Below are 22,698 nucleotides of genomic sequence, written 5' to 3'. Positions count from 1 at the left end.
TTTCATATAATACTGTTTTTGTGGTGAACTCCTTTAGCTTATTACTCAGCCTCTCATCATCAGAGCTGGGCACTCTAGGTTAGTGGTCACCAACTGGTGATCTTTGAGGTCTGAAAGGTTGGCAACCACTGCTCTACGGTGCCTCTATGTGGACTGTGTGCACAGTCTTGTAGTTGAGCCTTGATTGCTGTTGGGTCTCTAGGAGTTGACTTCCAGGCCAATTGGCTTTGAGGACCAGCTGCAGACAGTGGGAGAGCTGCTATGCAGGAGGCGAGGCCCGGCTGTGAAGCAAGGCAGGCTGGTGATAGTGCTGATCTTGGGCCTTTTATTTTTTAAAATATATTTTATAAATTTTTTTACAGAGAGGAAGAGAGGGAGAGAGAGCTAGAAACATAGATCAACTGCCTCCTGCACATCTCCTACTGGGGATGTGCCTGCAACCAAGGTACATGCCCTTGACCAGAATTTGAACCTGGAACCCCTCAGTCTGCAGGGCAACACTCTATCCACTGAGCCAAACTGGTTTTGGCTTGGGCCTTGTATTGATGGGTTTGGGGCACGCTGTCACCAGCTGCAGCTTGTTTGAGAGATTTTAGCAAAGTCTGAAACCTGAGCCAGGACAGGCCATTCATATGGAAAAGCTGCTGCAAACAGCTTGGGTAGGGCTGCACATTGGATGGGGCAGGATTCAGGGAATCTCCAGGGTGGAGCAAACAGTGTGCTCCAGGCTGGTTGAGACTCAGATGTGGCTGCCGGTCAGCCCTGGGACAGGGAGGTCCCAGCACAGGAACAATGACCCCTGTGAGCACCCCTGTCTGGGTGAGAGCCACCCCCGAGTTCCTGCCCTGATGCCAGACAGTCCAGTTCCTCCCTGTATGTGCCTGGGAGGGCAGGGAGCAGAGCTCAGTAGGAAGGGGTGAGGGGCATGCAGGAAGGACGTGGAATGGCTCCTTTGCTCTCTCAGGCTCGGAACTTGCTAATAAGCTCAGGGTTTGTTTCCTGGGATTCCAGGCCTTTGGCAGCAGTGAGATTTGCACAGGGTTTCTGGGTTCTTTGTGTTTTTCTCTCCAGTTCTCTAAGTTTGACATTCTTACCCAGAACTTCACAGCAGCTTTCTGTCCAGCGACAGGACACCTAGCAGGCTGAGCCCAGGCACCGAAGGACTTGGGGTTAAGATTGGCTACAAGCCGAAACCGGTTTGGCTCAGTGGTAGTCGGTCTGCAGACTGAAAGGTCCTGAGTTCAACTCCGGTCAAGGGCATGTACCTTGGTTGCAGGCACATCCCGGTAGGGGGTCTGCAAGAGGCAGCTGGTCGATGTTTCTCTCTCATCGACATTTCTAGCTCTCTCTCTCCCTTCCTCTCTGTAAAAAATCAATAAAATATATTTTTTTAAAAAATAATAATTAAAAAGGGGGCTACAAGCCTGTTGGATTTTTGGTCACAGGCTACCAAATACCACTGTACGGATTCACATAAAAACACAAAGCTCAACGTTCAGTCTGAACACTCCCCACCCACCACAAGATGGCTGGTTTAAATCCCTCTTCAGAGCTGTTCTCTGGTGTCATCTGTGTACTGAAAGGTGTGTGAGACCCCGTGGGGCGTTTTGACAGTGAACACGTAATTGTTGTGTAACTTCAGTATTTAAGTGGTACCAAAAGGTTATGTCTTTGCACACTTGATTTATTGCAGGTACAGACAACGCTTGATCATCTTTGGTTGTAGACCAGAAGCTGGCGGAGGGACCGGCGGTCCTGCCAGATCCCCGATGCCTGCGGGGACGAGAGCTGGGCTGAAGGACAAGGTGGTAACATGGCCACCACTGAGCGAGGTGCTTGCTGACTTGGGAATGAAGGAAGCCAGGGCAGGACTGTATGGCCCAGACTTCCAGTCGCTGGGAGAACGCGAGGAGTAACCCTTGTTTTGTCAAGTGCAGTGGCAAATGCAGTTTTAAAATGAGGCTTCGAGAATCGTCCTTTAATTTTCTCAGGTGCCTCTTTTCGGGTCTTTGATTCTTCTCTGGAGCCAAAGGCCGAGCTGCTGTCCTGGTGTCACCAGGGGAGGAGACCACACTGCCACCTCAGGCAGGGCAGCCGCAGCGTGGGCCTCCCCGGGAAGCTCTGACTCCCTGGCTTCACATGGCTGAACCCCGAAACAGCTGTAAGAGAGAGAAGCCAAGAGCCATCTTCTTGCGGAGCCTCCGGCTGAGGAAGGCCGGGCCGGCCCTGGACTGTCCTGATCCCACACAGCTCACGGGCCTGGATGCTACTCTTTCCCCGGCCAAGTCTGACCGTGCGCCCTTCTCTTCCAGACGGTTCGGAGGCGACAGGAAATGCTCTCTGACGCTGAAGGTGACCGGGCTCAGGTTCGGAGGGGGCCTCCCAGGCACAGGAGGGCGGTGTGGGGAGGCGGCTGTGGTCAGGGCTGGTGCAGCTTGCCCTGCTCCGTCAGCAGTGTCATGGCCGCGGCGTAGAGGAAGTAGCCCAGCACGAGGAGCAGGGCGCAGGGCAGGGGCCCGACGCGGAACAGAGAGGCCACGAAGAAGGCCAGCAGCAGCGTCAGCAGCGTCCGGTAGCTGCCCAGGAAACGAAGGCTGAGCCTGGGCCCTCGGGCACGGCTGGCCGCACGGCCCTGCCCCACGGGGCTCAGCAGGTGTTTGTCAGTCAGCCCAGGCTCCATGAGGTGGTATCTGCAGAACCTGCCGAGGAAGTCAGCCCGGGAGCACAGGGCTTGCATCTGGCCTGCAAACTAGAGCACAGACAGAGGCGGAGGAGTGGGCCACAGGCAGGGCCACACTCCCACCAGCCCCTCCCGGGAGCTCCAGGATGGAAGGGACACTGAGCTGAGGATGTGGCTTCCCACCCACTCACCCTCTGGTTGATGGTGGAGGACAGCCGGAAGAGCAAGCGGACCAGGCTAGCAATCTCGTAGCTCCGGATGGGCTGTAGCTCCGAGTCCCCCTGGTACTCGATGTCAAACTTCCGTAGCCCGTTGATGATCTAGAAGCAGCAGGAGGTGAGCCCCAGGGAAAGGGGGGCCACAGGAGCAGTCCAGAAAGCACACCTTTGCAAACAACTCAGGGAGTTGTCTCTGATTATGGGGACGGGGACAGGCTGGTGGGGCCACCGGCGTGCTGCCTGGAAACCCTGGAGAGCCAGGCCCCTCTGGGACGTGGGCCTTACCTGGTACCGGCCCAGGGGTGTGAGGATGAGGCCGTCCTCACCCACGATGCAGTCCGGGAGCTGCTTCTTCCCGTTCTCACCCTGAGCTGTCCCCAAGGCGAGTGTGAGCTGGGCAAGCTGGGCCTCACTGAGCTGTCAGGGAGAAACTACGGCTTCAGTTTCCGGTGAAGGGAGCAAATTGGCCTTCAATCCCTCGGCCTCTAACCGCGACAACGATGCGACCCAGACACGACGTTGCAGGCCCAGGCCTGCATCTCCCGCGGAGCCCAGCCCTGGTGGCACAACCCAGGCTGTGGCTGGTCCGGGCTCCGTAGTGGGGTGAGGGCACGGGACCAGATCTGGGAGGGGACAGCCTCAGGGCACATACTCGGAACATCTGGCACAGGTACTCCAGGGCCTTCTCCAGGTACTCGTCCGTCTTGCGGATGCTGTCCTGCCCCATGTCGTCCAGGTCGTTGGCTGGGTAGGAGCTGTTTGTGTCCGAAAGGTAGAAGCCCAGCCATGACAGGAAAGGGCGGCTGGCCGTGCTCTCCCCGCACTGGTCAGAGATGGACTTGGCTGTCTGCTTGGCCTGCGTGATGAGCTGAGCCAGGCGCAGGACCTGCGGGCAGACGGGAGGTCGGTGAGCTCTGGTGGGGCCACCTCACGGCACCCAGTCCCCAACAGGTGGTCCTGGGGAAGCCCGCAAGGGCCAGGAGGGGGGCTTCCACGTGACAAAGATTTTAAAAAACTAAGGGGCATATTCTAAATGTGGGAAAATCCCAACAAACACTGCCTCTATTATTAGAAAAACATTAGCCTTCACTGAACCTAAAAGGGGAGAAGGGAGTACTGGTGTCTATTCAACCCCCCGTCTTCCTCCTTCCCCCAGAGGTGTGTGCCCGTCTCGGCTCTGTCCCAGGGGTGCAGGACGGCCCCGGACTGGCTGAGCCCAGACTCACTCACCAGCGTCCGGACCTCTGGCCCAAACATCGGGGTGTACTTGCAGTCCTGGCCTTCCAGGCTGTAGACATGGCTCTTCACCTTGAAGGAGGTGTCCGTGACGGCCGGCGGCCAGGACGACAGGATGCTGCCGGTGACTGTGGGAGCCGTGAAGAGCCGGTGCTGGCGGTGGGGGATGACGAGTTCCGGCTCCAGGAACAGCTGCTCGCCTGGAAAGCCGGACAAGAGCCTGGCCTTGGCCTCAAGGACACAAATGCCCAGGTGCTGCTGCAGGCCCCTAAGCGCCTCCCGAGGATCCGAACGGCAGTGAACACACAGCGAGGGAGCCCGGTGATGCTCAGAGGCCCTGCCGGTCTCCACAGGAAGCCCACACTCGCTAAGAGGCAGCATAAGAAGCTAACGCCCAACAAAGCTGGCTCAGACGAAAGCAGGACAGGGACCCGACTGCCACAAGTCCCCAGGGAGATAGCTCAGAGACCTGCTCCCCCTTCTGCCAGGCGCACTGAGCTGCCAGGCAGACGGGGTTCCGCCAGGCTGACCTTCATCTTGCTCTGGGCACCAGGATCCCCTCCACTACCTTTGCCAGGCCCCCCACGAGCCTGTGAGGCACAGACAGGGTCTGTGGGCCCCCTGGCTGAGGGCTCACCTTTCTGGATCATCTCGGCCAGGCTGGGCTGGGCGAAGACCTTGGCCACGCGGAACACCATCAGCGCGTTCTTGGGGCTGACCAGGTCGGTGCGCAGCGCGCGGCTCAGGAAGCCCACGAAGAGCTTGGTGTACAGCAGCAGGTTCTCCTGCACGAAGGGCGCCCTGCGGACGGGCGGCTGCTCAGGGGCCATCTCCTACTCAGAGGGGTCAGACGGCAGCTGAGAGGGTCTGGGGGTGTCCGGGAGGAGGCAGGACAGACTGCAAGGCCTGGGTCCCCCGAGGACAATGGATTATCCCCAGAACGAGGCCCTTTCTGAGGTGACCAAGGCCAGGGCACCAGAGGGGTGCACAGGAGGAAGCAATCAGAGGTGCCGACAGAAGCTTGGGGGCCAGCTGGGAGGTTTGGGGGTGAGCGTGAACACAGATCTGAGTGAGATGATAATGGCAAGGGGACAGGGGAGGAGGGTGACCTGCTGTTTCCACAGGAAACCAATCCCAGGCCCAGACAAGAGACAGCAGCGTCAGGAGGGGCGCGGGCGGCCTATGCTCCCCTCAGAGAAGAGCCCCAGGGGAGGGCAGGGCGCAGGCTCACCATCTCTCGGACACGCAGCGGGCCTGGCCATCACTGCTCTGAGGCTGCTTCTCAGGCGCGTACCTCCAGGGCTGCAGGTAGCTTAGCCACATCTCCAGGACCTGGTGAGACACGTGGCACAGTGGGCTGTGGCCCAGGAGGCAGCTCAGGGAGCAGGGGCATGGATCCAGCTGCAGGGCTTTGTTCTGTGGGGTGGGCAGGGGTGCCACTAGGTGTGTCTTCTCCCTGAGAGGACACAGGAGGGACTCGGTGCATCCCTAGGACCGTCCTCTCAGTGTCCCTTCAGAAGTGGGCCAGGTGCAGCTCAGTGAGGCTAACGGGCCGACACTCACAGCTCTGAAGGACGCATCCAGGGGCCAGTGGCCGAAGCAGTGCTGCAGGAAGAGGTAGAGCTTCTGCTGGACGAACCTCGGGACAGCAGCCCTACGGAGAGGAATCGGGTCACCTCACAGGGAGCCCAGCAGCTCTGCTCTAAGGACCAGCTCTGCCAGGAGGGCACTGGGTTCCCTCTGGGGCTGAGACTTCCTGTTTTTAGGAAGAGAACATTCTTCAGAGGAAGAAGCCATGGCTCGGAGATGTAAGGGAACATTCCAAGGACACACAGCACACATGTGGCCAATCCCTTGTGGCTCCTGGACACTTGTCAGCTTGGCTCACCACCCCAGCCCTTTCCCAGCCTGAGGAGGGGAGGGGGCAGCATGGAGCCCAGTCTCCTGTGACAATGAGCCACTCCGATGAGAAGGCCCTCCCAGCCCGGTCATTTGGAGGAAGGGAGAGGAGCATGAGACAAGGCCTTTCCCTGGCCAGCCTGGCTCTCAGCGTATCAGCATGATGCTCTAACCCAGTGGTCAGCAAACTGCAGCTCGAGAGCCACATGCGGCTCTTTGGCCCCTTGAGTGTGGCTCTTCCACAAAATACCACGGCCTGGGCGAGTCTATTTTGAAGAAGTGGCGTTAGAAGAAGTTTAAGTTTAAAAAATGTGGCTCTCAAAAGAAATTTTAATTGTTGAAGTGTTGATACTTAGCTCTGTTGACTAATGAGTTTGCTGACCACAGCTCTAACCAATTGCAGCCTGGATCTTTCTACTGAAGAGGGCAGACCTCCAGGGACAGGCCATAGCAGCCAGAAAAGCAGCTCGACCCCACCCACCTTTGGGGCCAGGGTGGGGATGGGGAGACAGAGCCAGGAGGGGACAAGGTGAGGCCCACACGCCCCGGGGAAGTCAGCGGGCAGCACGTGTGCGGAGGAGGAGGCAGGCTGAGCACAGCAGCCCTGCTTACAGCCCCATACCCACCGTTTGAATTCCTCCAGGGGGCTGGTGGCATGGGAGTGGGCGGAGGGCGAGACCTGCTCGGGCTTCAGGCTGTTGGAAAAGGCGTGCAGGTGTTTGATCAGCAGGCGCACCACCAGCACGTGCTCCTCGGTGGGCGTGAATGACTCCTAAGGTTGAGAACGGTGTATGTCAGGATCCAGGTTTTTCTGAGCTTGAACCCCCAGGTCTGACCACATCCCACCAGGGCCCATCTCTCTGCTCTCCCCACAGGATGCATGGGCCAGGCTGAAAGCGGGACCACCTGGGGCCCCGCCCATACCTGCACCCGCTGAGGACCCCGGCACTGCAGGGTCTGGACAAGCTGAGGGTGGGGAAGTCTGCACCGTGTGCCTTGGGGCGGCTGCTACAGAACCAAGCTGGCCAATGCTTCTCTACATGCTTCAAACCCTCCGGGGGTGACCTGTCATTGCTGCCCACCTAGGCTGTCGGGGGTCCTCACCTCCTGGCCAGCCAGAGGATGAGGAGGAGCAGGGGACGGGCAGGCTGGCATCCCACCTGGGGTCTGGCCTCGGTACTCCCCTGCCGCCAGGTGTGTGCAGACAGGCTGCTGTGGCCCACGGCTTCCCCTTCGCAGGCGAACCACTCTCCAGCCCCTCTTCCCGCCACAACCCACCCTCTACCTGCTCCCCCTCTGGACACAGTCCTCCCTCTGCTGCTGATGGACCTACTGGTCAGCACAACCCCAAAGACAAGAACACTGTCAACCTTGTGAGCCGAACTTTTGATTCAGAGCCCTGGAGGATCTTTGAGAACCAGACCCGGAGCAAAGCCTGTTTGCCAGCTGTTCAGGGATGGACTGCAGGTGAAGCCCCATGTAGCGGAGGCCACATAGAAGGCAGGACCACTGTCCCATGCCCCACATTCTGGCTGTCCAGACCGACACCCTCCTCTCCTCACACTCACCCGAGCTCTTTAGGGCACAGCAGACTCAGAAGAGCTCTTGGCAGCCTCATCCCAACCCAGAGCAGTGCTGAGGCTGGGGCGAGCCACGACTCCTGGCACAGCCCAGACACAGACCTCAGAAGCTGAGGAAGCCAGCCTATTCGGCCCTGCCCACAGCACCATCGTGCCCCTCTCTGTCATGGAAATGCCCCCACAGGCCCAGGTGACATCCCCCCACACACACATCTAGAGATGACACTTGATACTAAGGTAACTTCTTTCTGCTCATCTGCATTTTAAAGTCTTTATGCAATGAATCTGCTTTGTTCTGAAGCAAAAGGCATGGGCTATTTTAATAAAAGATTAGAAGGGCATCAATATCAGACCTGAGAACCTCCTGCTCGGAGCCCTCCCCCTTCTCATTCCCGACCCCTCTTGGCCATGGACAGGGAACCGGACCCCGAATCCCATCTCAACGCATCCCCCTGGTCTTTCTGGAGAGCGGGGCTCCCTGCACAGGCCCCCAGCAATCACTGCAACCCACTGGCCATGCTCCCTCTAGGTTTGTCAGGCCAGTCTCCCAACTCCACAGCCTCCTGAGCCAGAGCCCTCAGGAATCTCTGGTTGCAGCTGAAAGTGGCCTCCTTTTAAGGACACTTTTCCAAAGCCCATTCCAGGGCTCTGGGCCCTCCTGCTGCGGAGTGAGCGCAGCCGGATGTTTCTCCGGGGACCCTCCTATAGAGGCTGGAGTGGCACCAACTTCTGTGTCCAGCTGGTCCATACTGATCCTTCTGGAACATGCTCTTCCCTCCTCACTGCAGCTGCTGCTTCTGAGCAGAAACCCCAATATGTGCTGCGCACTGACAACCTGTCCCAGCAAAACAAAACTTTTTACCTTGTGCTCAAATTCAGTGTGTGCTCCCACAGACAGTGAAAGGGACAGGCTCTGAGCACGGCTCCAGATACACCCCGACTTCCGTCCTCATCTCATAAACAATGAACTATGAGGCTGTCAGTCCCAAAACACCCTACAGGGTGAACTCCTCTTTGCTGACCTTAACTCTGTCACACTCTTCATTTCTGCCTAAGCAGACCAGTCTCCATGGGGTCACAAGAGCCTGGGCTTGCAGAAGCTGGGACTGGTCTCCTGAGAACGGACAGCATTTCCAGGCTGGAGAACCAAGCCCCAAGTTCTCCTGCCTCTGCCTCACACAGGCTCCGCTCAGCAGAACTGCACCACCCACAAGCCCCTGAGCCTCGTGTACTCAGTCACTTCAAGTACAGGATATACCACCAAAGCAGAAATATTTTGCTTCCTCAAACTAGGGCCAAGCACAGAGCCCCCACAACACAGAAACCTCCACTGGCTGGAGGCCTGACCAGGAAGATCTGATGACCCCATAGCCAGCAGGGATCATGTGCCTCACTTCCTGCCACATGACTGCACATCCCAAACCCTGGCTAGTCTACAAACCTGGAGGCTGGGCCAGGCTGAAGGGCCAGGCCACCCTGAACCCCCAGGGCCTGGCTGTGTGTGGAATGGTCTCTGTATCACCCCCAGAGGCCCCAGCCATGCCCTCGCGTTACCACTGCACTGACAGGAGCTCTGTGGCTTACACCACAGGGCTGGGGTGAAACGGAACAGATCAAGAGCAGCCAGTACTTGGTAGGCGTGGAGGGCCTGGAGGCTGGGTTGGGCAGGGCTGTGAAGGGCGCTGGAGACACTGAGTCGGTAGTGCAGAACCTCCAGCTGAGACAATAAAACAGAAGCCAGAGAAGGTGGAGGGAGGGGAGGAAGGGAAGGGGAGAGTGGGGAGAAAGAAAAAAGTGAGAGCCCAGAAGAGAAAAAAACAAAACAAAAAACAAAAACAAAAGCATGTCAGTGACAATCCTGATAACCTTGGCCCAGCAATGTCGGGCCAGTGAGACCACCCTCACAGCAACCCAGACCACACCCCTCCTGCAGCACAGCCAGGCGGGGGGATAGACAGACCCTCCAGGCCACTGGGAGGCCCTCCATGCCATTGGGGCCTGAGGCCTCTCCAGCTCTCTGAGGTTGGCCTGACTCACTTTCCCTCCTGAGTGTCCCTGATGACACTGTGAACGCATAGCGTAGCCCACTAGGAGCCTGGGTGCCAACAACCACGGCCCTGAAGGCCGGAGCCTCAGGAGAGAAACTTTAGGATCCAGTTCTAGATGGAGGCCACTCTGCCAAGAAAACAAAGCTACGTAACTGACTGGACTCCCCTGGGTTGTCCTGAGGAAACACTGACCAGCACAATTCCTATGTGTCTCAGATCCGGTCAGTGTTGGGTCCTGGTGGGGGCTGGTTCCTGAAGGCAGCACACAGTGTGCTCAGCTCAGCCCACCAGGCCCCACCAAACATCCTCCACACCCAACATCTGGAAATGGTCAAAGGAGACACAAATACTCCTTGGATCTAATTCTGGGAAGACCAACCTCTCTCTACCTCACTGGGACCCCAACTCTCCAGATACACAGAGCCTTTCCTTAGTCCCAATGGCAAGAATCGGGCCATCGTCACACACTCCCTGAGCCTGGGATGCTGGAGATGACAGCTGAGCTCCAATGCTGCCTGGCCCCACCCCAGGACCTTCCACACTACCTCCCTGCAGCATCAAAGCCTGCAAAAGCTGCCCTCCCTCAGCCAAGCACAGCCAGAGCCAGTCCAGCACACAGCCTGCACTGCGAGGGCCATGCCTTGGGCTGAGCAGCATGCTTCACACAGGAGAGTTGTGAACGAGTGCGCCAAACTCCAAGGAAACAGGCACAGCCAGAGACACGCGGAGCAGGGTGAAAAGGAGCGCAGCAAGAAGGTGTTGGCCATTCACAGCCTTCCTCCAGGCCAGACCGTGGGCTCAGCTGCAGCCCTCAGGAGGAATCGGAGCACAGTTTTCCTGCTGGGTTCCGGGCCTGGCCGGTGGGGACACAGGGCAGCCCCACACCAGCCGGCAGGGCTATGGCCATCATGACTGTGCTTCCAGAAGCCCCGCTCAGCAAGCTGGGTGGAGGCCAGGCCTCCAGGGGGCGAGCGTGCACTCTGCACCCAGCCCGGCCACGGACACACGGGGATTTCCAGGAGCTATACTCCCTGCCTCCCTAGAACCAAGACTCACACGGGTTTCCGTACGGTGCAGTGCAGCATGGGCCTGCGTAAACGCTAAGGGGCCTCAGACGAAGCAGACCTCCTCAGCTGTCTCCCGGCTTCCTACACACCTAGATTTCTCAGGTTTTGCTTTTCTGCCTCAATAGGAAGGAAAGGGCAGAACCTCTCTGATGCCTGGTGAGAACAATCTCCCCGCCCCCACCACCCTGAAAAGCTCTCACCCACCTTGTGGTCTGGCCCAGAGGAGGAAGCAAATGTGGGAGAAGGGGAAGGCCCTCCTGCCCTGGCAAGGACAGGCACTGCCCCTTCCGCATGTGGACTCAGACCAGAAAGGCCTTTCTGCCTCACACATCTGCTAAAAACGAAAGCGGCATGCTTCCACTGGCTCGGACGACAGGACAAGCAGACAAGGCAGGCAATGCAGCGGAGTGGCTTCTGCCTCTGCAAGACTAAGCCACGTGCACAGGGGCGACGGGAGCCTCTCAGGACCTTGACCACGTGCACCATCCAGGCACATGCAGAGCCAGCTCTGGGAGGTGGGGGAGCAGCGCACGAGCTCTGTGACATGAGGCCCCGGATGGAGTCCCCTGTCTCCTCCTCCTCCTCCTCCTATGTGACACCAAGGAAGCAGGTTTGGGGCGCTTTAAAAGAGCAGCAGTGGGAGAGCTGCACCCCAACCCTCCACTTGGCAGAACACTGGGACCACAGAACTGGTTGCTTAGACTCTGCAGCCGGAACAGAACCCCCACTTCTCCCCAGAATCACAGAGCAAAAGCTACAGACAGCCATTTTCCATTTTTATAAAAAACCACAGATCCTTCATTCTCAAGGAAGCTTATGAGAATTTTGCCTGGCAGTGACAGAAGCAACCGGGTACAGAGAAGCCAGGCACTGCCGTCTCACGGAGTTAGTGCCCAGCTTACTAACTGAACAGAACTGTTCTACCCTGACAAGTCCCATGGGCTATGGGCCTGGGGACAGCAACCCCCGAGGATGCCAGGGTCTCAGCCACCTCCACATCCTTACACACCAGTAGCCCAGCGAGAGAAGGGGGAGAGGTGAGGAGGAGGAGGAAACAGGCCAGGCCACATGCAGGAGGGCGCAGGACTCCACCCAACACACAGCCTGCGGGTGTGCAGAAGGCGGAGCGCCGGGGTGGCCGCGGTCGGTCGGGCACCCCCTCAGCAGGAAAGCAGGAAGCGCTGTGACGATGGACGTGACAGACCAGACATGTCTCCCAGAAGCGTCAGCGGCTCCCCTGCCCGCAGAGCACGAGCACCACCACCTCATCTGTTCCTGCTGCCACCAAGGGGGCTCTGGACGTAGCTCAGGAGGACCCCAGACCACAGGCCTCCAGCCCTCAGGGTGCAAGCACACCATCCAGAAAACTAACTGACATCAAGGCCAGGCACACCAGGACAAGAGCAGGGGATGGAAAGAAACTATGGCAACATACCTTGGCATGAGGGGACTGCATTTTCTGATACATCTCCAAGGAATAATGATGAAGCCACATTTCAACAAAAACCTGCGAAAGAGCATTAGCTGGTTAAATGAATTACAATAGCAACAGCGTCAAGACTATTCTATGGAGGAAAGGAGTGTTTTCAACAAATGCTGCTGGGAAACAGGATACCCACATGCAAATGAATGAATTTGGACCCTTACCTAACACCATAAACAAAAAACAACTCAAAATGGATCCCAGACCTAAATGAAAGAGCTAAAATGATAAAATTCTTAGAAGAAAGCCCAAGGAGAAACCTTCATGATATGGAATTCGGCAATGATTTCTTAGACATGATTTCAAAAGCACAGGCAATAAAGGAAAACTAGATAAAATGGAGTTCATGAAAATGAAAAACTTTTCTGTCAGAAGATATTATCGGGAGTGAGCCAGACCAAGCCTGGAGGAGAGGCTGACAGGGGGCACTGCCAGCTCCCCTGTGGGTCCCTCGTACAGAAGGCCGGGGCTGCCTGCTGACCAAGTGAAGGCTTCAAAGGCCCTCTCTACTAAGCATCACAAAAACGTAGCTGGTGCAGGGTTTAATACCCACACGACAGGTCACAGGAAACCTTCCGAACCACATAGGAGTGCGTCGGACAGGTGCATGGTGAGAGCATTTACACAGATCTATCGGAAACTACAAGACTGGGCAGTGATTACACCACCATGAGAAAAACAAAACCCTGCACAGGAAATCCTCGAATGAAAAACACTGGCAATGAGATACAGGTTAGACAGGCGGGTAAATTTCTTCTAAATGTCACAGAAGGGAAATACCGATAATTTAGAAGCACCTTCCAGCTCAGGGGCAGTCTTTAGGCCTCTGGCCCATGGGGTGGAAAGTGGTGAGCAGTTTACTTTGAAATGGAAGCAGAGTGGAGTTGTCTCAGTTCTCACCTGGAGTAGAGTTTCCGACCTCCAGATCTCATGGGAGGCAGGGTCTGCATTCACAGATGTCTGGTGAGAGATATGTCGCTTCAGAAGACTGGTGTGGTGGAGGCCATAGGAAGCAAAAGGCATGGCTGGAGTCCTGAGGAAGACACAGAAACAGGCCTTCATTAGGGGCTCCCGCTGCCAGACCCAGGGGCAACCTGGACATCAAAACCAACGACCACAATAACAGTTACAGTCTGTTGAATCATACAATGACTCCCCAGTCCACGTGGATTTACACAAACAAATGGGAAGAGACTGTTCCCTAGGAAACAAAGAAGTGATGAAATGTAAAAACTCATCACTTGGCACCATTCCATTAATAAGTGATTTGGCCAAGGACCACCAAGGGATGCGAACATTAAGTGATAAGTGAATAGTTTCAGAATATCTTCCCATTAAATTCCCCTTGTTAATTAATTTAGGCCCCAAAACTTTACAGCAGGAAAACATGGCCAACTCCCCCTCAGCCCAGTGACCAAGCCAATGTTGCCTCTACTGGGGCACATGGACACCATGGGTCACCGCTGCACAGCTCCTACCAAACCATGTCCAACCTGGGCCCAATCACAAGAAAATACCTGAGAACCCAGGTCAAGGGCATTCTGCACACACCTAGACTGCATGCTACAAAGGTGTCAGGGGCAGGAAAGATTGAGATCCAGTTGCAGACAGAAGGGGATGAGAGAGACAACTGTATGTAGTAAGTGATCCTGAACTGAATCCTAGCCAGGTAGCTGCCACTGATGGGATAGCTGGGCTGTGGTTATGAAGGAGTGTGCACTCACTATGAGGAGACCCATTCTGAAATATTAAGAGATAATGGGCATCATATCTATAACTTACTTAAAGGACCCAGAAAAAGCATATAGAGGATAAAAACCATTTAGAAACCTGGCTGAAGGGTCTGTAATTCTTTACGTTATGCATAGCAACTTTTTTGTCAGTCTTAAATATGTAAAAACAAGCAGACAAAATCAGGCCCAGAAAACCATTTGGCAGCTGCAGTCTGCCTGTGAGAAGGCGTGATTCTGATCCACACCCAAGACACCCCTCCCCTCTTTCAATCCCCTTTCCTTGGGCTTCTGTCCATATCTGTGAGCGTGGGGTATGGCATGAGCCAGAGGTGGGGTGGACTAGCATGTGCATGAAAGAGCCTGCCTGGAGTCTCCCAGGGAGGGAGTTGGGCCAGTGAGGTGGAGGAGGGTCAGAGGAGCACGGGCAGTGGCTGTTAGGCAGGAGGATCTCCTGGGGAGAGCCAGCAAAGGCCCCGTCACCTCCAGGCTGTGACTGGCGGCACACACTCCTTCTGCACAGTAACAGCCTGCTCACTGACAGAAAAGGCCCTTCATCCCAGGAACTCTGGCTCCGGCCAACACCTGGTTCTCGAGTCCCGTTGATTCCCACCACTTCATGGATCACATAACAAATATTTGGTCAACAACACTGCTGCTTCAGCAGCACACATACTAAAACTGGCACCATACAGAGAACACTAGCACTCAGTGTAGGGAACGGATGTTGCATGTGGGGAGGGATGCTATGGGCAGAACACAGCCCGTTTTCACAGCAGGGCCATGTGGCCACAGGACCTGACCACTTCAGGGATGGTGACTGAAAGCCAAAACAGACACTCTCCTTACCCTGCACTTTATTTATTTATTTTTTTTAAATATTTTTAAATATTTTATTGATTTTTTTACAGAGAGGAAGGGAGTGGGATAGAGAGTTAGAAACATTGATGAGAGAGAAACGTGGATCAGCTGCCGCCTACACACCCCTTACTGGGGATGTGCCCGCAACCAAGGTACGTGCCCTTGACCAGAATCAAACCTGGGACCTTTCAGGTTCGATTCCGACGCTCTATCCACTGAGCCAAACCGGTTTCGGCCTTACCCTGCACTTTAGTCTGTGCTATGGCAGCTGGGCATCTCAGGCATAAGAAAAACTGGGGAGCCCTGGACAGAGTGGGCACCACTGTTGCATGAGCAGTGCTCACTGACCAGGCTACCCTTTTGTATAATAGAATAGCTAGTGGCAGGCACAGGGCACTTCAGGTACTGGCCAAAGGCCAGGATCATTGGAGAGCCTTACCTGGGAGCTGGTGAGGGGCTGGGCCCCCCAGGACTAGAGGAGAGCAGGGGGAGCACGCTGCCTTCTGTGGGCAGGAACCACGACAGGTACCTGTCCACCAGGATGAAATACGCGCAGTCTGAAGTACGAACATGGAGGGCCCCGGGGAGAGGCTGAAAACAAAACGAGTTAGTGGGTGGCTCGAGGCACTGCCCCAGGCTGCTGACCCCATCAATCACACGAAAGCCTTGGGATTTGGGTGCTTCCCTGAGGCCAGCCCACGCACTCTGAGGGTGGTGCCAGGAGAAAAGCCGCCATCACAGACAGCCTGACTAAACCCTCAGTGCTACCCACCTGTGACCCTCCACTCTGCCCCACTGTCCGGTAAGCACCTCCGGTGGGAAGCCCCTGACTGCCACATCACCTGTCAAGTCTGCCCACCAGTCTATTGCCCTAAGTGAGAATGGCCTGAAGGACAAACACCGGAGAAGGAAAGGAAGGAAAGGAAGACCCGGCGAAATGAGGCAGGAAGGGAAACGGAGAAATGGAAGACAAAGAAAGGCTGGCAGCTGGCCCTCAGGCAAATTCCAAGCTCCCTTGCTATGTGAAAACAAGAGCCCAGGGCCACGACCCCCCTCAGGGGTTTCCAGTGAAGCAAACTGTTCAGGGGAATCCCTTCTGTACCTTTTGAGTGATGAGGCTCAGAGCGAAAAAGAACATGTAATACTCGAACGGATCTGAAGGCAGGATCAGGGGACAAACGGCAGGGACATTGGGCCACCGCACCCCCACCAACCCACACTGTGCTGGCCACCCCAGCCTCCCTACCGTGGGGTCAGCAAAGGATACTGAGGGCCAGGTTCAGGCCAAGGCCCCCGGTGGGGGGGAACTGGACCTTGTTGTGGTACAGAGGACTGTCAGGGACCATGTGCTCCTGGATGGACGCCTTCACGGGGCCCTGTGGAGAGAGGAGGCAGGTCACAGGCAGGCTCTGGTTCAGCGCCCCACATGTGGTGCAGCCCTTTGGGAAGGCTGCTGAGGAGGTGGCCAGCACCTGGACCCTGTTCATGGGAACAGCACTATCCTCTGCATAACCCTTGAGCAAGCTTTCATCTATCTATCTATCTACCTACCTACCTACCAACCTACCTATCTATAAAAAAGACCAGTAGCTATGATGCACACTAACCACTAGGGGGCAGATACTCAATGCAGGAGCAGCCAAGCAATAGCATCTTTGCAGTGCCCTCTCACACTCTGGGATCCCTCAGGGTATACTGGACTGCTGGTTTCGGCAGGATCCCCACAGGCCAGGCTGAGGGTCCCCACCAGTGCACAAATCCATGCACTGGGCCACTATTATCATCACAAAACCTGCAAACAGCAAAGGCAGCAGCTGTGCACATTTATAAGCCTGATGAATCCCATCTCCTCTGCTTTTCAACCTGCCGTGCAAATCCCTGTTGTAACCAGTCACATGGCCCTGTCTATCATCCAGCCAGCAGCAAACCGGCAGCATGGTGCCTTCCCCATTGGCAGAATTTGTGATCTTGAAAATTCCAATTTGTGATGTCTCTTTGACCCTGAACAGACACCATGGCATTCTCCTGGCCACTGTGACAGCCCCTCTGAGCCCCTGCCCACCTCCCACCACTACAGTCACTGTCTGGGGTCTCTGCCCAAGCACAGCTTTCACCGCCAAGGCTTACTTACAGGCAGGTAGGAGACAGGAAAGTCAAACTTATAGTCTTCAGCTTGAAGTTTATATACCAACTTCATCATTGGGCCACTGAACATGAAATTAAAACAAGAAAAGCAGGCAAATGAACTGCAAACCATCTTGCTTGGATTTGTTTCTAACTTTGAAAAATACAACGATTTAAAAATGGGATCACCAGAGAAAACATCCAGCTCCTCAGGTGACAAACCTACCTACCCAGGGTCTAGAAATTCCATCGCAATGCTGAATTCTACAGGGCTCACACGTCCCTGTAAGGAGCGGAGGTTCCAGCCGATGAGAAGACCATCCAAGCTGCCGAAAATGCTCTCTACCAACCATGGGAAGATGGCATGCAGCTCCTGAAACAGTGAGAGGGCGAGGCTTTGGGCAGGCTTGCTGAGGACCAGTGCTCACTGCCGGGCTGTGTGCCAGCGCCAGTCCTGCACCTCACGCTGCCACTTCCCTAGCTGAACGTGAGCTCTGAGCATGTTACTCCCTGGTTCAAAAGCCCACAGGACCAGCCTGGCACCCCCAGGAACCCTGGCACAAGAGGCCAACAGGAGAGCAGCAGCCTTGGAGCCTTTCATCGTGGTTTTAGAGCATGTCCAGCAGTACTGTTTATCTGGGCCAGTTAAATTAGTCACTATGTTAAAGAGAGCTTTACTAAGGGAGGCAATGTTCTTCTCAAAGTGAGCCCTTGAAACTGAGACTTGCTGTCATTTGGTAGTAACTCCTTGTCCAGCCGGCTTCTTAAACTTACCTCATTTACTACTAATGGACAAATCTGGGTGTGATGGGAGTACATATTTTCAGTATTTATACCAGTTTCTCGACTTTGGTACTGTTGACATTTTAGGCTGAATACTTCTTTATTGTGGGGCTGCCCTGTGCATTTTGGGATGGCTTACCAGCATGGCTGGTCTCTACCGCTTGATACTAGTAGCACCACTCCTGTGTGATCATTAAAAATGTCCCTGGACATTGCCAAGCATCCCATGTGGGACAAAAGCATGCACGGTAGAAAATCCTGGCTTACATGTTCACATGCTTAGATGTGTCCACAAATGTGACAGCCACAATGCCAGGTCAGGACTCTGTGTAGGGCAGTGCTCAGAGATGGAAACCAGGGACTGTAAGAATATTTTTTAAGGATAGAATGAGACATGCCCCAAAGAAATGCTAGAGAGCTGTACCTTTGCTGGAAAATCCTCTATGACTTTAACCAAGTCTTGGCACCGCTGTGCAAAGGGCTTATTTATCGTGTCAGCTTTCAGGCTAGCCTATAAGAAACCGAAATAAATAAATAAATAAATAAATAAATAAATAAATAAATACCACGAACATATTCATTTTTCAGCTTTAAAAAAATATATATATATATATATTTTATTGATTTTGTGCAGAGAGGAAGGGAGATAGAGAGTTTGAAACATCAATGAGAGAGAGTCATCGATCAGCTGCCTCTTGCACACTCCCTACTGGGGATATGCCCACAACCAAGGCACATGCCCTTGACTGGAATCGAACCTGGGTCCCTTCAGTCCCCAAGCCGACCCTCTATCCATTGAGCCAAACCGGTTTCGGCCATTTTTCAGCTTTTGATGATATTCTGGTTCAAGTCAAAAAAGAAATCCACATGACAGGCAGGAGTGAGATACACACCACTGACCTGATTCCCCAGCACCTCATACATTAGGTCAGGCATATGTCAGTGACCTAAAGGATGCTACTAGAGGTACCATGCCTTCTAGACAAGTAACTATCAGGCTTGCTTCCCAGCAGCCTCTGTTAGGCATCCCCAATTACCTCAAAGAATTGCATGCATATAAGCATAATCAAAGGACACAGACAGTAGGGGGGCGGGGACATGTGCTGGGAGGAAGTGGGGAGTGGAGAGCAGCCAGGGAGAGGTCAATGGGGGAAAAAGGAGACATATGTAATACTTTAAACAATAAAGAATTTAAATTAGAAAAAAAATAAAAGTAATAAAGACAAACAGGAAGGTAAAAAAGAAAAAAAAGAAACAGGCAGGGACCTTGCAAGATGTAAATGCCTGCACTTGCCACCTCCCACAACCACATCGAAATTACAACTAAAAATACAGAACCACCATCATTTAGAACCGCCTGAAAGAAGGCTGAATGGAAGTCCTAAAATTAAAGAAGAAAGCAAGCACATTGAGATTGGTAGGAGGGGAAGAGATGCAGACCTGGATGATCCGATTCCCACCTGTGTCGATTTTTTTAATTAGGAGGGAGGTTGTCTTTGTGGAAGCTGCCCAAGGGGAACAAGGAGTCCCAGCCCCACACCAGATCCCCAGCTCAGGGTTCCAGAACTAGGAAGAGAAGTCCCCATAACTATGGGCTGTAAAAACCAATGGGCTTGTGGCTAAGAGACACAGAGGCTGCTGGAGACCCAGCTGTTCCTTTTAAAGGGCTGGCACACAAACACACTTAGATTCAATACCTCTGAGCTCCAGCACCAGGCAGCTCTGGAGGACTCAGACACATATGAGGAGGAACTGAACTGTCTGGCAATGGGACAGGAACCCAGGGGCGGCTTTCTCTGAGACAGAGGTGCTTGCAAGGATCATTGTTCCTGTGCTGGGACCTCCCCTATTACAGGGCTGACTGGCAGCCAGATCTGGCAGCCCACATGTTTGCTCTGCCCTGGGGATTCCCTAACCATGCCCCATCCAATGTGCAGCCCCATCCAAGTTGTTTGCAGCAGCTTTTCAATATGAATGGCCTGTCCTGGCTCAGGCTTCAGACTTTGCTAACATCCCTCAAACAAGCTGCAGCTGGTGACAGTGTGCCCAATCCTACCAATAAAAGGCTCGAGTCCAGCTCTAGCATAAGCCTGCCTTCCTTCACAGCTGGGCCTCGCCTCCTGCAAAGCAGTTCTCCCACTGTCTTGCAGCTGGTCCTCACAGCCAATTGGCTTGGAGGTCAACTCCTCCTAGAGATGCCAACAGCAATCAAGGCTCAACTATAAGACAGTGCACACGGCGCACACAGGGACACACCTAGAGTGTCCAGCTCAGGTAACTAGGGAGGTTGGGCCACTGGGCCATAGAGGACACTGACTACACAAGGCCACTCTACCAATTCCAGGAGACACAGTAGCTCTCTGTAATACATAGAAACACAAGTAAGCAGCAAAAATTATGAGACAAAGAAACACATCACAAATGAAAGAAATGGAAGCAAGCAAACTACTAGAAACCAAGTTCAAAACGATGATTGTAAGGTTACTCAAGGATCTTCATGAGAGCTTCAAGGGACTAGTGAGACTTTCAAGGATCTTAGTGAGAGTTTCAATGTCACGAAAAATGACCAGTCAGAAATTAAGCATACACTAACTGAAGTAAAGAACCATTTATAGGGATTCAACAGTAGAGGATTCCAAGAATCAAGTCAATGATTTGGAATATGAGGAAGCAAAAAAAAACACCCAATCAGAAGAGCAAAAAGAAAAAAGAATAAAAAAAAATATGAAGAAAGCATAAGGAATCTCTGGGACAACTTTTTAGACAACATTAACATTACAGGGGTGCCAAAAGATAAGAGCAAGAAATTGAAAACCTATTTGAAGAAATAATGAGTGAAAACTTCCCCTACTTGGTGAAAGAAATAGACTTACAAGTCCAGGAAGTGCAGATAGTCCCAAACAAGAGGAACTCAAAGAGGCCCAAGGTCCTGCAGAGGCAGAGTCAAGCCTAAGGATTTCAATTCCGAGTCCAGTGTTATTCCCATCACACGCACCCTAAAACAACCACTGGAGAGTTCGAGTTGGTGGAAGGAACTCCCAGGTCCCTCAGCTTTGAACTGACACTCACACGGGCGCCTGATATTTACCAGTAGGAAGCTGGGCTGCTGCAGGTGAGGGAATGCCATAGTAGCCTCTGGTGGAGTTGAAAATGATCGTCTTAGGAAACCACTGTGGAAAAGCAAATATGAAATCTCAACATCTGCCAAGCAGAATACTGTTATCGTTTCACAATGCCCAGGAGAACATTTGTATAACTCATCACACACATGCCATTCTCATGCAGTCTACATTGGCCAGCTTCAAAGACACGTTTGTGGTGGCAAATCCTTGCTAATACGTGGTAACGCTTGTATGACACTTGATATGTGCCAGGCTTCGTTCTAGGGGCTCTCCATGTATTTCTCATTTACATATAGTAGGCAGAATTCTAAAGATAGCCCTCCAAGCGCCGGTCCCTGGTTACTCAATCACAATCATCTAGAATTGCTGTGAAAGAATTTTGCAGATACAATTTCAAGTCTCAAGTCAGTGGGCCATAAAATACAGTGCAGTCTTGGCTGACAGTCAGCAAGGGAACGGGGACCTTAGTTCTACGCCAAAGAACTAGATTCTGACAGCAACCTGAGTAAGCTTGAAAGCAGCTTCTTCTCCAGAGCATCTAGAGAAGAGCAAAGCTGGCCAGCACCTTGATTTCAGCCTTGGACTGAGCAGAGAGGAAGCATGCCTAGTTCCAATGATGGGTTACTGCTGGCTTTTCCTTGCACAGTTTTGCCTACTGTCCTGAGTAAGGGGCCTGAGGCAGCAACTGACAACTTCATGTGGATGGAGAGGTTGGGTGCAAGGAGATTGTGTAGGCAGCGGAGAAGCTGATAGGAGATGCACATATCTGTCATTTGGTAATAAAAACACCTCCAAGCCCCCCCCCCCCTTAAGCTAGCTATTAGTTTCAGTTAAAAAACAAAACAAACTTAAAACACCTCAGTCCTGAATCAAGTGGTCAAGGGAACTATTCCAAAATTATCAAAGCAGCATAAAATCCTGAATTGTTTGCAAAGGGCAGAGCTTTAGGATGAGGTGAAAGCAACTCCTTGCTCAGAGAAAGTGTGTACCAGGCAGAGGCTGATGGAACGAGGCCAGAGATGCCAAACTAGGGGTCTTCCCAAAGCTGGCAGTGATCTTTACACAGTTCTCTGACCCTGCCTTGGTCTTGGTCCCCCCCCCCCCCCCCCCCCCCCGCCTCACCCCTCTGTGCTGTGCACCAAGCGTCTGCTTCATCCTACCACTTCCACAACCACTTTCCTCAGGAGCTGCTTCGGATCTAGTTTTGGGGTCTCTTCTGAGAGCGGCCGTGCTCAGTCATCGCTGATTATGCCAAGCAAATCACGCTACGGCCAACGACTCCCTCTAGCTGCTCTGAGAAGCCGAGCAGGCTCCCTTGTGTTGCTCACAACTGCCCCGTGGAGTAGGCGTTGGACAATATCCCCACACCACAGAGGGGAAAACCGGCTCGGACAATGGGAGGACGGCTCGAGCCGGGACCCACACCCGGCTCTTCCTCCTAACACGGTTTGTTGAGTCCAAAACTCAAGTTTAACTCGAAGCTTTCCTTCCTCCAACTCGTCCAACGAACGTTAACAGAGCACCCACCTGGACTGGATGTGTGAGCCGCGCAGGAAGGCGGCATGAGGGCGGAGCCCAGGCCCTAGGCTTCCCCGCCGGCCCGGCCGGGGCAGAGACGCGGAGGCCCGGGCGGGGCTCGCGGAGGAACGAACACCACTTCAGCGGAAGTTCAGAGAGGATGCCGGGACCGTCGGGCGCGCGCCCCTCCCGCTACTCACCTGTGGACTCTGGAGCGTCTCTCATCCTCGGGGGCCCGCGGCTACCATTCGGCTTTCCGGCGCCGAGATGTCGTCATCAAGCTGCGCGTCGCGCCACGCCCCCTGGCCTGGCGGGAAACACGCAGCTGCTAGTACCTCAAAAAGCGCGT

General features: G+C 54.1%; 1 protein-coding gene across 5 annotated transcripts; it reads right to left on the bottom strand.

The window, feature by feature from the left end:
• Window positions 1-1,663: 1,663 nt before the first annotated feature.
• Window positions 1,664-22,660, bottom strand: SMPD4 (sphingomyelin phosphodiesterase 4). 5 transcript variants are annotated; one of them, XM_084867884.1, is made up of 20 exons: window positions 22,550-22,660; window positions 20,798-20,879; window positions 18,134-18,220; window positions 17,157-17,299; window positions 16,934-17,009; window positions 16,070-16,178; window positions 15,905-15,957; window positions 15,242-15,393; window positions 13,112-13,244; window positions 12,164-12,235; window positions 9,244-9,330; window positions 6,660-6,805; window positions 5,698-5,788; window positions 5,366-5,466; window positions 4,772-4,935; window positions 4,129-4,334; window positions 3,551-3,784; window positions 3,184-3,315; window positions 2,872-3,000; window positions 1,664-2,749 (listed from the first exon to the last, which is right to left on the bottom strand). In XM_084867884.1, the coding sequence occupies exons 2-20, from the start codon at window positions 20,834-20,836 to the stop codon at window positions 2,420-2,422; spliced, it is 2,484 nt and encodes an 827-aa protein (XP_084724010.1). In that variant the 5' UTR covers window positions 20,837-20,879; window positions 22,550-22,660; the 3' UTR covers window positions 1,664-2,419. The 5 variants fall into 5 exon arrangements, with proteins under 5 accessions (XP_084724010.1, XP_084724011.1, XP_084724012.1 ...); XM_084867885.1 differs by lacking the exon at window positions 22,550-22,660 and adding an exon at window positions 22,359-22,503; XM_084867886.1 differs by lacking the exon at window positions 9,244-9,330.
• Between the last annotated feature and the right edge of the window lie 38 nt (window positions 22,661-22,698).

Source organism: Pipistrellus hanaki, assembly GCF_964339955.1.
Source record: "Pipistrellus hanaki genome assembly, chromosome: 19".
Classification (NCBI taxonomy): Eukaryota; Metazoa; Chordata; class Mammalia; order Chiroptera; family Vespertilionidae; genus Pipistrellus; species Pipistrellus hanaki.
Note: the sequence above shows the minus strand (reverse complement) of the source record. Positions and strands in the feature narration are given on the sequence as shown.

Coding starts and splice junctions, on each gene's coding strand:
- SMPD4 (XM_084867884.1), bottom strand. CDS start 20,836: ATGGCATTCCCTCACCTGCAGCAGCCCAGCTTCCTACTG. Junction 18,221..20,797: donor AGCAGCCCAGCTTCCTACTG/GTAAATATCAGG, acceptor GGTTTCTTATAG/GCTAGCCTGAAAGCTGACAC. Junction 9,331..12,163: donor TGCAGTCCCCTCATGCCAAG/GTATGTTGCCAT, acceptor TTATTGTCTCAG/CTGGAGGTTCTGCACTACCG.